A 15,438-nucleotide genomic window follows, 5' to 3' on the forward strand; every position below is an offset into this window, starting at 1 on the left:
TTTACCCAGTGCTTAGCACAGTTCCTGGCACATATTAATGAATATTTAAAATGGATTTATTATTATTGTTTTGTTTGCTTGGACCTGTGATTTCAGAGGGTAAGGAGTATCCCATAAGAATAAAAACAAAACCATTTACCAATGCAGAGCAAGAACTGTTGTAGAACTTCTGGTTTCATTTGTCTGGAACATGAACAGGTTAAGTGATTTTCCAGGGCCACACTATGTGTTAGAGAAGGGACATGAACCCAGCCTGGCCTGACTCAAGGTTAAGTATCAACTCTGCAGAATGTCAGTTGATGTTTTTATTGAGTAGAAATTGACCTCCTTTTAATTTAGTCCAAGACATACTCCCCTAACTCCTTCTTGCAAGTTATTGGTCATATAGGCTGTTAAATGAGGATAGTGCTAAAGAATCCATCATTTTGATATACAACATTTAAGTAATAGCCTGCTAATGAAAATATAGCTCAGGAAACATTGTCAGTGCATGTACATAATATTCATTTTCTGAACGGTATTGATTTAAATTTACCTTTTTTTTTTTTTTGCTAGTCCAACTTAATCTAGAGAAATTGCTGTCTAAACAGTTCACAAGTCTTTTCAATAAGAAGCTTTTAAAAACATGTGGCTATAAGGGTAAAAGGAAAGAGAACTAATCTGAGCAAGGAGTCTTTATTGAACTAACGTGCAGCTGAGTGTCAGACTTAGAAATAGTACTACTTAAATATGTGAGAAAAGCAAACATTCTTTAAAATGTCCACTTTTATGCTGAATTTAAAGAAACAAGATGTGTTATTTTAATGCACCATTCAACTGAACTGGCAAAGTTGAGAAGGGATAACCACTTTAGTGGAACACAACTGCCATGTCTAAATCCATTTCTTTACCAAATATGAGAGATGAACAAATTGCCTTTTTCACCATAAAAGTTGAAGATATTTAAGTGCTAACAGGCGGGAATGGCAAAGGATAACTTGGGTTTTTAACCCTTCCTCAGGCACATAGCTGTGTGACTGTTCTTGTATCAGCTTCAATTTATTTCTTCAATAAATGGAAATAATAATTGCGCCTACCAGTTTTACCTTTAATGACTTAAAAAGTAGGAGACCTGAAGAGGGTGCCACATTACAGACAACTAGGCCATGGCTCCTTAAGCATTGAACCTTTCTACAACTGTTCGGTCAAATGAAGTAAACACAAGTTAATTTTAAGGAACACTGTAACCAAAGTGATTGGAATTTTAGTCATAGTTGCCTGTAGTTTTGTGGTTGCTATAATCTTAAAGTGATGAGAATGATGCCAAGAGCCTGTGCAATAATAATAGCTTCTACTTCTGTAGCATTCTAAGGCCCTTTAGGTTTGCAAAGACATGTTTTGTCTTATTTGATCTTCATAACAACTCTAAGCCATGCAGTATCAGTATCATTATCCCAACTCAGCTGATGAATTGTTGCATGAGAGTTTGTACTTTACCTAAAGTCACATAGTCAATAAGTGGCAGACTTTTGTCTCCATAATTCAGGGTCTTAACTTTTCACAAAGTTTGTTTCCTTTAAGAATAATTTAATTACCTTTTTTGAATGCCTTTTCCCTCCTTCTTTGGATGACTCTTGAGATTTAAAAATTTTTTTTCTCTTTTTCTTTTTTAAAAGTATTATCAGAACCTGTGAAGGTTATAAAAATGTAAATGTATTGATGTCTCAGTGAAGTGATTGGTAAAAAAGTCCCTTGGATAAGGGGATCATGCTGGGAAGTAACCATCTGCCTCTACTAGAAGCAAGTAAGAAAAGTGAATTATCTCATAGAATATTTTAAATGAAGAAAATGATTTGGCAGGTAGGAGGAACCTGTAAGATGGAGTCTAGAAGAGAAGTTTTAGAAGGAACAGGATTGGTATGATGGATCGAGTGTAGGGTTGGAGGGATACATAAGAATAGTAAAAAGATCCCACTAGAGTAAACTCAGAGAAGATGGACAGAGAAGAAAATTCATTCTGATTTAAGGGAAAGTACCAATCAAGTAAAATAGGTCAAAGATAGTAGGGAGAAAAGAGCATGTATATAAATCTTAGGGCAAACATTTGTTAGCTGTGAAGATGGGGAATAAATACCAGTGAACTTGAACAGAAGACCAGCAGGCTAGATCTTGCCTCCAAAAATAATTAAGCTTCTTTCTCCTGAGATTAGACAGGGGAACTGAAAAGTTAGCTTAACCTGGGACTGGAAGGCTGAGGATGAGGTGGAAGGCTGGCTAATAACTTTCCTATTTGTTTTCTGGCACAGTCCTATGATTCCATTTTTTAGTGTAGGGATATTTTCATATGGAAACATCTACTAATGATACATATGGGTTGACTATAGACTGAGAATTGTTTAGGATACTAATTGAATAAGTGACTTCCCCCCTATGGCCAGGTACATGGGAAGGTGTATAGAATCATAGATTTAGTGCCAGAAGGGACTATACAGATCATCTCATCAGAGACAGGATTTGAACCCAGGTTTTCTGACTTCAGCACTTGCCTTCTATATAGTACTGCCTTTCTTTAATACTACTTTAGTTCCATTATGAGTCAGTGGTGAGGTTGATTGAGGTCATTTAAATGTGCATAGTCGTAATGCCTAACCTATGTTATAAGTTAAAACTAAGCTCTAGGGGTTATCATTATCTCCAAACATATTGTTTTATCATTAAGGAGAATTTGGTTTTAAACTCCCCCCTTTTTTTTTTTTCAGTATACACTCCTCCCCCAGAACACTTTTAAAATAATCAGTTTTGTTTAATTCAACAGATATTAAGCTTAATTAATGTGTGTAAAGCTCTGCGCCAAGTGCTAAAGATACAAAGATGAAGATACCATCTTCCTTGAAGGAGTTCATAGTTTCTTAGAGGGATGAGATATACACAGATAACCATAAGACAAATTATAATATGACTAAGTGGTTAGGAAAAGTATTATTATAGAGTAGTTTGAGCAACTCAAAAAGAGAATGATCATTTCTAGCCATAAAAGCAAGGAAGGCATTAGAGGGGCTGATACCTAAAATAGACCTTTAAAGAGGGAAGCTTTTCAAGGAGAACATAGTTTTGGTGTTGGTGCCAGAGAGGTAAAAATGACCCCATTCCTGCTGTGGAGGATGTTGCATGTAAATACATGGAGAGGGGTGAGGGGCGAGAGAGCAAGAAAAATCTGAGAATAGTGAATAGTTCAGTTTGAATGGAATGTAATTGATTTTATAAAACTCTAAAAGTCATAATCTCATAATAATTATTGTACCATTTTATAAAGTAAAATATAGTTCAATACAAACCAAGACTAAATTACTTTTTTGAAGCTAGTGCTCCGAGTGCTTGGTCGATAGGACATGGCAAAATGTATTGCACATAAGTGGTTAATGAATATTTGTTGATTTGAATTAAACCACTCTGAATAGAACTGAAAAGAGCTGTTTTGTTTTTGTTAGTAAATCTGCAAAAAATAATGGTAACTTAAATGGGTCGGTATTGAGGTGAACATCACTGATCACAGAGAGACCACTTGTATTAGTGTTATGACTGCTTTAAATTTATTCCTTTTCGGGGATGTAGGCAGGAGGAAGAATGCTTCAGTAGTTCACTGTGAAGTGTTAGATAAGGCAGTTTTTATTGCATCAAGGATATACCCAAGGCAGAAAGCTATGCTTATTCAAAAATAGTAAGGAAGAACATGACATACATAACTTGCCAAACTAGAGGACTATTTACTAAGGGCCCCTTGTTGCTTTTTGATTTTAAAAAATTATGATATTTTTAAGAGGGTAATGACAGAACAGGATGAATTTGGTTGCTATTTATTGAATATCAGCCAGGTTCATGGCACTGTCCTAGGTACTAGGAAATGTAGTTCTCTTATATATTACAATGAAAGTGAGATTCAGCCAATAAATAGAAAATAAAGAGGCTGAATCTTCTGAAGGAAAGACAAAGAGATAGATAGAATAGGAAAGGAGATATTGTTATTCAAAAGAGTTCAGAGTAAGAAATTTTGAATATGGTATTGAATTTCTAAGTTTTTCCCTCCATTTTACTTTGAATTGTCTGAGAAGGATCAAATACTTGCAGTTTATGCAAAATAGATTGATTGTGTAAGGTAATAAATTTTACATTTTGGATATAATTCTATATTTTTTAATATTACAACAACTGTCACTTTTATTTATTTCAGGTAAATTCTATTTTTTTTTTTTGCACATTTTGGTCACTATTTGTATAATCCTCTTATAACTTTTACATCATAAATTTTTTTTATTTTAAGATTTTTTTTAGTATTTTATTTGATCATTTCCATGCATAATTCATTAAAGACAAAGATCATTTTCTTTTCCTCCCCCTCCCCCCGGGCCCCTGTAGCCGACGTGTGATTCCACTGGGTATCACATGTGTTCTTGATTTGAACCCATTGCCATGTTGTTGGTATTTGCATTAGAGTTTCGTTTAGAGTCTCTCCTCTGTCATGTCCCCTCAACCGCTGTAGTCAGGCAGTTGCTTTTCCTCGGTGTTTCTATTCCCACAGTTTGTCCTCTGCTTATAGATAGTGTTTTTTCTCCTAGATCCCTGCAGATTGTTCAGGGACATTACACCGCCACTAATGGAGAAGTCCATTACATTCGATTGTACCACAGTGTATTAGTCTCTGTGTACAATGTTCTCCTGGTTCTGCTCCTCTCGCTCTGCATCACTTCCTGGAGGTCATTCCAGTCTCCATGGAATTCCTCCACTTTATTATTCCTTTTTGCACAATCACCAACATATACCACAATTTGTTCAGCCATTCCCCAATTGATGGGCATCCCCTCGTTTTCCAATTTTTGGCCACCACAAAGAGTGCAGCTATGAATATTTTTGTACAAGTCTTTTTGTCCATTATCTCTTTGGGGTACAGACCCATCAGTGCTATGGCTGGATCAAAGGGTAGACATTCTTTTATCGCCCTTTGTGCATAGTTCCAAATTGCCCTCCAGAATGGTTGGATCAGTTCACAACTCCACCAGCAATGAATTAATGTCCCTACTTTGCCACATCCCCTCCAGCATTCATTACTTTCCATAGCTGTCATGTTAGCCAATCTGCTAGGTGTGAGGTGATACCTCAGAGTTGTTTTTATTTGCATCTCTCTGATTATAAGAGATTTAGAACACTTCTTTATGTGCTTATTAATAGTTTTGAGTTCTTTATCATTTCAGGTAAATTCTAATGGATTATTGATTCCCTTGCAGAAAGTTGGAAAAGAAAGCAAGATAACCCAATGTGTTCATATTTTGCATCATAAGAGCTGTCAGTATCACTTATGTAGTGTTTTGTTTCCCTCAAGATTAAAAACCAGTGATTTTTCAAAGAAATTAAGTAGAGATGGATGGTGAAAATTGTCATCTAGTTCATAATTAGAGATAAACAAGATATTTTTTGTTTTCTTGGGGGTAGCCATCAGAAAAGAGACTAAATTTTGATTCATTTAAGTTAAAGAAATTAGGTTTACAGGGGGATGAATAGGTTCAACATCTTCATTCAACACATAGTTGATATGTTCACTGTGTACAAATCATGGAGAAATATGCAAAATTGACTAGACATTGTCCTCAGGAAACCACAATCTAACAGAAATGATTTCTGTATAATATACTAGCCTTATGGAAAGACTGTCATTTTTCAAATATTAACTTAAAAAATCATGTGTCATATGAAAGTACTACAATAAAGTCACAGTCAACACACACCCAGTATTCATCAAGATACAGAATTAACAAAAAAAAATTTTTAACCTCAAAACATTTTAACCTTTTTGGAAAAAATAACACATCCAAAAGGAAGAAAATTCGTCCTTGCATTTTCCTATAGGTGCACCCTTGGAGAATTTCAAATGTTAATTTTGAGCAAAGAAAGAATTTAGTTACATATTCAGTTCTAGTTTTTAAACATCCTGGCTGAAATTTTAAAAGTAAAAGTGCTAGGTCTACCCCTTGAGGATAACTGAGAGCCCCTAATTTTGATTTGATGCCTGCCTTTATCAGTAAAGTTTCCTTCATCTCTCACTTTAAAAAAAAATGCATTGTCCCAATTTCTTCTATTTACTCAATGCCTTTTCAAGAGGCCCTTTGTGCTTCATTCTTTCTTTTGGAAGTTGTCCCTTGCTAAATTTCTTCCATTTGCCCTAGGCTTTTTTTGTACTTTGGATCTCCCATTATTTTTATTGGCCAACACTGCCTCTGCATACTGATTATGGGGGCCTACCTCTTTCTGCTACCATTCTCTCCTCTACAGAAAAGTAAAATGTGTGAATCTGTCTTTGGTGAATACTGATTAGCTGCTGACATAGAGGTACACTTTATTTTGTAGAGACATGCTTGGCTATGTGTGATTCTTGGGCTCTTTTCACCCCAAAAGAAGAGATTTGTATTTGTCTGGATATTAAAAATTATTGTGATGCAGATGTATTTCTTTTGAACATTGGTTAATAAGCTATACAGCTACTAAGTGAGTAGTTTGCTTGAAGTAAGGCAAGCCATAATCATGGCATGGAATTTGGGCTTTTGATTTTTTAAACCCTTAATTTAAACACATGAAAAAAAAAGAGGAAAAATGTATTTTAAATCTGTTTTGATTGTTTAGACTAACTTTTCAGTCCTTTGCTTACAGTGCAGTGAATTTCTAATGATCTGTATAGGTACTATTCATGTGATTTGGGGCCATCTCTAAACTAGCCACTTTACTCTAGCTTTTTTCCATGTTTTCATCTCTGCAATTTATTTACTGTCACCCAAGGATATGGGATGACCTTTCCTATCTAACACACTTAAGCTAGTTGGATATTGATTAGGTCAGGCACAGAGGTTTTGAATGACTAAACATGATTTTTTTTGATTATCCCTACTTCTCCTTCCTTTAGTAAACAGACTAATAATCAATCATATGCTGCTGAATTATTCCTTTCTGGGTAATTAGGTACAGCTGTAATCAATGTAGTTTATGATACATATTATCATGTATTTTCATCAGTAATAGGAACGCCTCTCCCATTTCTACCTTCTCCCATTCAGCTGTGCCCAAATATAGAATATGGAAAAGATGAAGGGCAATTCAAAACCAAATGAAATATCTGTATAACTCATAATAAAGCTGTTAGCAGCATAAATATGTAGTAATTTTGCTTGTGACAGTGAACTGACAATTGCAACCCATTAGAAAATAGTTGTGCAACTTTGGGCACAGTGCATGACACATAATAAGCATTTAATAAATATTTATTGGCTTTGTTACTTTTTTTTTTAAAACTTTGCTGAGTTAGGAAGACCAAGAAATACAGTAAAAGTGGTTTCCACTTGGGCATGAATTTATTTATTCTTTTTATTAAAGCTTACAGTCCCAGTGGTTTTGAATGTCCCTAAAAGTTTCTCCTTTAATGATTATTTGTAGAGTTTCTGTATTTTTGTCCCAGGCAAAGAACTTCTGTACCTAGTACAGGCTGGAATTTCAAGTTGAACATAATAATTATATAAAGAAACAATGCCAACATAGGAAAGGAAAAGAGTTCTGGAGCAGAAAAATGATTTTAAAGGTGTAGAGTGTCCTGTGTCTTAGTCTTTTTCCATAGACAGTCAGCCATTCAAGAACAAGGAAAGCTAATGGAAACAGAATCAGCATTTGTGATTTTTGTGATGAAATAGGGAGTTAGGGTAGAGCTTATCTGGGAATATTAAAATAATCTTAGTTAGGAAATAAGGTTTTAATGTTTTGCAAGACTGTATCAAAGTGCCAAATATAGAAGATATTTAATAAACGCTAGTTTGTTGATAGAGATGAATTATACAGAGTGGAAACATATATTTATATCATATAAATAATTGCAGTAAGCAGTACTATAGTTTGGCCTTGAAGTTGAGTGAGTATAAGTGTGAGTGTGTGTGTGAGAGAGAGAAAGAGAGACAGAGACAGACACATTCTGGGCAAATTAATTTCAGTTTCACTTTCCTCAAGAAAATGGAGATAATAATAGCATTATAAAGGGTTGGAATAAAATGCAAATATCTAAAGAAAGCCCTTTGCAAAAAAAAAAAAGATCATGTTAGTTGCTGTTGCTTGTTACTGCTGCTGTTACCACTACAATTACTATTATAATAATTCCTACTTCATACCTCTTAGTGCCTTCAGAAAATTCCCTAAAATTTCCAAGTACAATGATTTGCCAATATGCATTAATAGAGGGACTTTCTACATGAAGACTCTAAGCAAAGATGTGCTAGGTTTGTTCCCTAAGGATAACTGCCAGGTTTCACACCTGGAGGTGAGTTGGAGCTGTGTTTATCCCATGTGTGTAAAGACTTCCCTGGCAGAAAGGGCAGATGAGAGCATTTTGTTCCAGTGCCTATGAAGGCGGCTGATGTAGGTTAGACAGGGAAGAAGCCAAGGTCATCTAGGCTATCACCAGATTTTTGTCTTGCCATTGGACTTCAATTACTCTGGAAAGAGAGTGAAGCTGATGACTTATCAGAATTCTGCCTTCCTTCAATTCATGCACAAAATAAGACATGTCATTGACCCTCTTTAAAACGAAGGACAAACAACAACAAAATTTGGAAATATCAAGAAGTTAAAAAAACCTTATTAGTTTAATTTTCATTTAACAGTTATTTCACTCTTGCCAATATGCTAGCTACCACTTCTTTGTCTTGTGGGTTGACAGTCAAGGAAACTAATCATGGATGTTTTTTTCAGAGTCCTTGAAGGCATGTTAAAATGTTATATACTGTAAGTAAAGCAGTACCTCTTCCTGTTAACAGAGCGATCTCTCACTCATCTGCAAGCTTACTTATCTTTGCTTAATACATATAATTTGTTAGTGCATTTAAGGGCCAGGCCTGACCAATAAACCAAGTGTTGCTCCTTTCCCTCCCTGCCCATTTCTCTATTTTAATTACTTATACTAATCTAACCCAAATATTTATTTTTACATATTCAGAAAGATATAATTACTTCCTTATTTGTTAAATGAAGGTAATATCTTCTCCACTTCTCTTCAGCCTTTAGTGTGAAGTTGAAATAAGATTTGAAGATTTGTGAGGATTTGAAGATTTGTGAGATAAGATTTTAAAGTATACTCTGCACATATTGGAGATGGTGCCATCACCATCAAATACCTTCTTTAAATCTACATTATTCTCTTAGATGCAGAGAGCTTGAGCTTTGACAAAGGCTTTTAAATGCATTAGTTTCATTTAGTCTTTGAAATAGTCTTGTAAGTAAGCAGGATTACAGCATGGCCACTGGCTTTTCTTATCACTGTACTCTTACCATCTAGCACAATGACTTGTACATTGGTAGATGCTTAATTGATTTGTTGTTTTTAACTTTACAGATGTGAAAACTGAGCTATAGAAAGCTTAAGTTATTTGCATAAGTCATAAACATCTAGTTAGTGGCAAAGTGAGAAGCAAAACCCAAGTATTCTGAATCTTAGTCCACTGCTGTTGTACCTATACAGGGCTATTTGGGGGTATCATATGGGCCATATTAAAGGTTTGAACAAATGTTTTGAGCGGCTAACTGTCATATATTGACTTTATGGTACTATACTGGCCATACCAGAAAGACCACATTTCTTGTTTGTTGATTTTTTTTTCCTGGGAAACACTCCTGACCTTATGAAAAATTATCAAGCCTAGGTAGCATAGAAATTGGGAAGCTGTCATGCAAATTGGCTTAGGGTCATATAAGAAGTGGGGATAGAATTCAAGAGGTCTGACTCACCCTTTTAATATTTTCCCATTCGTAAAGAGTGCCAAGTTAGAGATAGGATAAAAAATACTAGCAGTTGTTGTGCAAGGCAATGGACTTGAATCAGTTTGCATTCAGTTATATTCTAAGATAGAACACAGTCTACTCTTTAAATCAGACTCTTAAAATTTCTGGTAGTTAACACTATTTATAGAAATAAAATTGAAGTTCTAAGGAATGGTTAATACTTTACCCAAGATAGATTAACCTTTTGAATGACTAAGACTTTTTTATAACCAAGTACGAAGTTAAGCTGTTTGTGAGTGGTTTTATGGGATTCTCCATGTAGTTGATTTTTAATCTTAAAAGTCTTTTAAATGTCATTTTACGTTGCTTTTTCTTGGTATAACCTAATATGAATTGCAGAGCAGAATAGAGCTAAACTTAAAATAGTCAACATTTATATAGCACTTTAAGGTTTTGCAAAGCGCCTTACAAATGCCATCTCATTTGATCTTAACAACAGTTCTATGAGGTAAATTCTACTATGATGATCCCCATTTTACATATGAATATATGAAGGCTCACAATGGTTAAGCAACTTGCCCAATGTAACAGGACTAGTAAATGTCTGCAGGAGGTTTTGAACTGAAGTCTTTCGGACTTCAAGTCTAGCATTCTAGCCAGGTTCACATGGGCAAGGCATTTTAAAAATTGTTCTGTCTCAGTTTCCCCATTTGTAAAAAATAATAGCATCTGTTGGGAGGATCAAATGAGATCACAAATGTCAAAGCATTTTGCATACCTTAAAAGCACTATCTATTATGAAAATTTATAATAATAGAATTGTGATATCCAGATCATTATAGTCACTTGAAAGAGCTGCAATGTAGATAAAAATTAGGTTTTTCAGTTTTTCATTTTGGCTTTTGATGTATTTTTCATATGCTAGTTTAAAAACAAGTCTGCATTCATCTCATGTATAAGTCTTATATTCTGATTCTTTTAATTGTTAATTGAAAGACTCAATTCTCATTCTCAGTTAAATCCTTCATGGTATATAACTTCTGAAATTAGTAATAATTCCAGAGAAATTGTCTTTGATTGCTTTACCTCTGAATAGCCCATAACTCTTGATAGATATATGGTAACTACATAAATTAAATTCTTTTTTTGTAAAATTATAATTCTTGTAGTGTGGTAGTACAGAAAAATGATTTGGAAATAAATGCAGATGGGTAATCTTTCCAATTAACTTAATTTGGGTTTAACAGGCTATATTTTGCAAATTGTATATTTAAATTATTTTATTGTGAAGCCTCATTCATTTGTAATAGTGAAGGGCTATTGTGAATCGCAAATGCTTGAGAATGAATGAGAAATAAAAAGGATGCCAGATTTCAGTTATATTTGGAAAAACAGAATCTATTTGTTTAGAGCAGTTGTCTCAATCTGGGCACTTTGAGAGAGTTCCAAGTAGGTGGTGGAAATTGGAACTCTAAAGCTCTCTCAACAGCTGTTTTGTATAGTGGCAAAATCAGTGGCTAGATCTCTGTGCAGCATCCAATCTCTGTGTTGTAACCTTCCCTTGTTCCTGAATTCTGCCTGCTTGTTTAGCCTCCCTAGCCTACTACCATTCTCTTGTGATTTCAAGGGGGATATAAAGATTGGGAGTAGTTTAGTTTCAGAAGAGGAAGGCCGATTGAGAAAGAAATTTTGAAATCACAAAGTTTTAAGTCCCCTAGTTTAGAATCCTGAAAAGTATTTCCTGATGTAAGATTTGCTTTTTTAACTGTACTTCATTCAGCAGAAGCAACTTTACTTGAAAACAGGACAGAATGTTCCTCTAAGATTTTTTAAAAGTTTAAAAAGGAAGTATTTGGTGTTAAGTTGCTTTTGCTTGTTTTTAAATCTGTTTGGTTTTATTAGCTACTGAGGATTGTGCAAATTGGGATGTGGATGATTTTATGCTTAGATCTTAAAAATGTCTTGGTTTCCCCCCCTTCATATTAAGACTTTTTAAAGGCAACATAAATCTCATCCATTTGTTAATATTAAAGATTTTTTTTTACTTTAAAATGAAAATCTGTCCCCCTCCCCCCTTTTTTTTTAAGATGGCCCTCCTGAAGCACCTGTGACAAATGGAAGTACTACTACTATCACCACCACCCTGAATGATGACCTGGATATCTTTGGTCCAATGATCTCTAATCCTTTACCAGCAACAGTCATCCCCCCAGCCCAGGTAGGTTGGAGGGATACAGTTCTGAATTGTCATTGCTTTTTTTTTTCTCCAATGCTTCTGAAAAAACAAAACAAACACTGATAATGTGAAAGATATTAATCCTTTAAAGAAAGTGTTATTACAGAGTAGAGAATTGGGGAACTCAGATTACTTTGACCTTGGATGAGACAAATGAGGGTACCAATTTGTAATGTGGGTTTGTAATAGCGAAAGCTTGAAGTTTTCCTCTTAAGTGGATCATGGACTTCCCTTTAGATGATAACTGGTGTTATTCTAAGTGTCATTTCAGATTTCATTTTTATTTAACAATCATTTTTTAAAATTACGAATTTAACAATCATTAACATACATTCCTGTACACAAAGAACAAAAAAGAGACTAATCACCTCTTTGAGAAAATTATCTCCACCCCTTCTCCCATCCTTCATTCCTTCAGCCCACCCACCCACCCCCATCTCACCCCCCACCCCCCATTTTGTTACTTAGAAGCAGGTGTGTGGCTTTTTTGGTTGTTTTAAGATCCAGGCCAATCTAATGATTCTGAAGAGTGGAACAAAATTAATGTTCAGTGACTAAAATTCAATAAAAATAAATATATTTGCAATTAGAGATTTTAAAAGAATACTATTACTCTATAAAATAGATACTTCTCCTCTTTTTCTGCAATAGGCACAACTGAAATAGTAGAACACCAACAAGTTTAGTGGACTTCCCACTACAGGAGAGTAGCACACTAGGCTTTTTATGCCTCATTTAACAGGAAAGCAATGCCAGTAGTCCAGGACCTTGTCCCCTGCCTAGACTAAATTCCATTGAAAGCAGCCTCCTTAAGGGAAAAACCATTACTACCTAAAAAAAAAACAAACATATTCTACTTCTATTATACTAATTTTGCTAATTTTTTTAGTATATGTGTCAGATTGTTTTATATGAAGTCATTTATATTAATGGTAAAGTAATTTATTCATTTTTGATAATGCAGGATTTTAAAATCACTTTAATGGAATCTCTAAAGGGGGAAATAGTCATGTTTTAAAGATCTATTCTGCCATCAAGAAAAGTGCACCATTTGCATTATTTTGAATTTCATTTTAAGCTCTTTATTTCTTCCAAAATAGGCACCAAAATACTTTCATTTAAATGTGTGTGTGTGTGTGTGTGTGTGTGTGTGTGTGTGTGTGTGTGTTCATAGAATATAGATTTCAGGCCAGAAGAAATGGACATTAGAGACTATCTAGTCCAACTCCCTCATTCCCTCATTTTATAGAAGAAGGAAACTGAGTCTCACAGAGGTTAAATGATTTGATCAAGGGCATATAGGTAACAAATGACAGAGATAGATTTTAACCTAGGTTTTCACTGTAAATCTAGCTCTTTTCACTGAATCACATGGCCCTTCAGTGATTTCTTTTTGACTAGGAGATAAAATTCTGTGCCAATTTTGATTTATTTGGATAGAAAGCTTAATAAAAAAAAAACTGTCTCAGTTTAATACTGCATCATCAGAAAATAAGTCATTCTCATTAGAAACAGAGATGCTAGGATATTCAAAAAAAGATTTATCTGAAATAACTATTAAAACTCATTATTGTCAGCATTTTATTTCTTTGGAAGAATCTGTGATTTGTGGAAAGGTCTTTTTTCATTTAATGTCTAGGTACCTTTAAAACTCATGAAATATTTAAAAACTTTGCATTTGTATAGTTTAACTGACGAAGACTGCTAAATCATTCACCTGTTGATTTGTTTGTGCAGATATGATTATGCATGAAACAATAAAAAATTGATACTACTCCAATATTATAGCTTTCCAAAGAGAGAGTTGGGATATTCGACAATCTGAGCATGAAAAGCAATTTATTTGCTCTGGCATTCTGGTGAGGCTGTTCTATTTGCCAGACTTCTTTGGGATTCCTTTGGGATGTTCAGGTTGCTTTGCAGTAGCATTACTCTAAGATTTCCTCCCCTATGTCAGGTTCCAATGTGCCATGTGTAGCTTCTGCTTAGTATCTAAACCAATAATTAAACCATAAGACTTAAACTTGTGGAAAGGGGCTCTGGGCATAGATATATTCATTTTAGCATTACCTTTTTGACAGCATCTTCAGAGATCTCTAGTATAGTCTGTCTAATGACCCTTAACATACTGGTCAGAAAATACTTTTAATTGACCTACTTTTCTTTTGTTACAAATTGTTTTTTTAGTCTAAAATATATGTAGCTTGGACTTAAATTAACTTGAGGAAACTGAGTTTTAGCACAATATAAAATATTGCAAGTAAATATCCCAACTTTTTTTTTAAGGCTTATAATCCTGATTAAATGGCAAACATATTCAAAATACAATTCATTAAGATGTTTTTAAATAGTGCCTTCTAAATGAAATTCAAGATGATATTCAAACCTCTGAAACTCTTGAGATTGGTCAGTTCAGATAACTCTTTCTTGTAGCTCCTGAGACTTCATTTATAAACTTTTCCAAATTTATATTTTAGAGCTTATGCTTCTATATTTTCAACACAGAGATCCTGCTGTTAGATTCAGAAAAGCATGTGCTTGCATTGGGCCAGGTTTGAAAATTTTGTATCCATTTTGTAACTATGCATGGAACCTTTGTGCTTTGAGCCTTCACACAGATGTGATTTGTTACATTGTTTAATTGCCTATATGCTACCAAGAGTCAAATTTTGAACATTAAAATATGTACATTTACAAAAAATATTAAGAGGTGCACTAATTGCCCCTAAAATAGATCTAATCATTGTAGATTTCTCTGACAGGGACCACAAAGGCCATCTGGTTTAAGTCCCTCTATGGAACTTTTCTTTTTAGTATTCATTTTCTTTGGTCCAAATTGAGTTTTAGAATAAAGTACAAGATTTCTCTGCCTTCACCCAGGAAAGTATCTGTTTTGTTTACCTCATAGTTTGGTGTCCCTAGGGAGCTCACAGTATGTGACTGATTAAGTTCATGTTGGGAAAAGTTATTAGGGAGATACAGCATCTTATATTGGTAAGCTACTTATAGGTAGTAGAAACTAGAAACAATCTTCCCATGATATGTGACATGCCATAAACCCATCAGAGCAGAATGGACACAGTGCCCTAAATTTGTTTGCTTAGTCACTAGAACCAAGAGGGAAGCTACCCTTTTGGTAAGGGAGGCTTTGCTGCACCAAGAACACATGTGAGAGGCTAATGGAGGATACTTCTTTATCTTGTACTTTTTGACATGACAAATAGGTCACCAAAAAAGGTTTTGGATGAGTGCTCACTGAAGTATGATATTTGATTTGGCCGTTTTAAAGTTCTCTCCATGTGAGGGAGGCTACTTCTCACCATCAGCAAAGAAAATATACATAATATTTATAAGTTATTTAAATGAGAAATGTTCCAGTGAGAGCTTGAGAGTAATTAATCCCCTACTCGTGCCAGACTTTTGAC

The 15,438-nt window shown here is 34.5% G+C and overlaps 1 protein-coding gene across 2 annotated transcripts in view; it reads left to right on the forward strand.

The window, feature by feature from the left end:
- Positions 1 to 15,438, forward strand: part of SMAP1 (small ArfGAP 1) — a 273,850-nt gene that overhangs the window by 249,482 nt on the left and 8,930 nt on the right. For both annotated transcript variants that reach the window (XM_001365363.4, XM_001365428.4), the window contains one exon: positions 11,865 to 11,995. In XM_001365363.4, the coding sequence (XP_001365400.4) occupies positions 11,865 to 11,995 (131 nt within the window). The remainder of the gene's footprint in view (positions 1 to 11,864; positions 11,996 to 15,438) is intronic.

This window comes from Monodelphis domestica, chromosome 2, assembly GCF_027887165.1.
Source record: "Monodelphis domestica isolate mMonDom1 chromosome 2, mMonDom1.pri, whole genome shotgun sequence".
Classification (NCBI taxonomy): Eukaryota; Metazoa; Chordata; class Mammalia; order Didelphimorphia; family Didelphidae; genus Monodelphis; species Monodelphis domestica.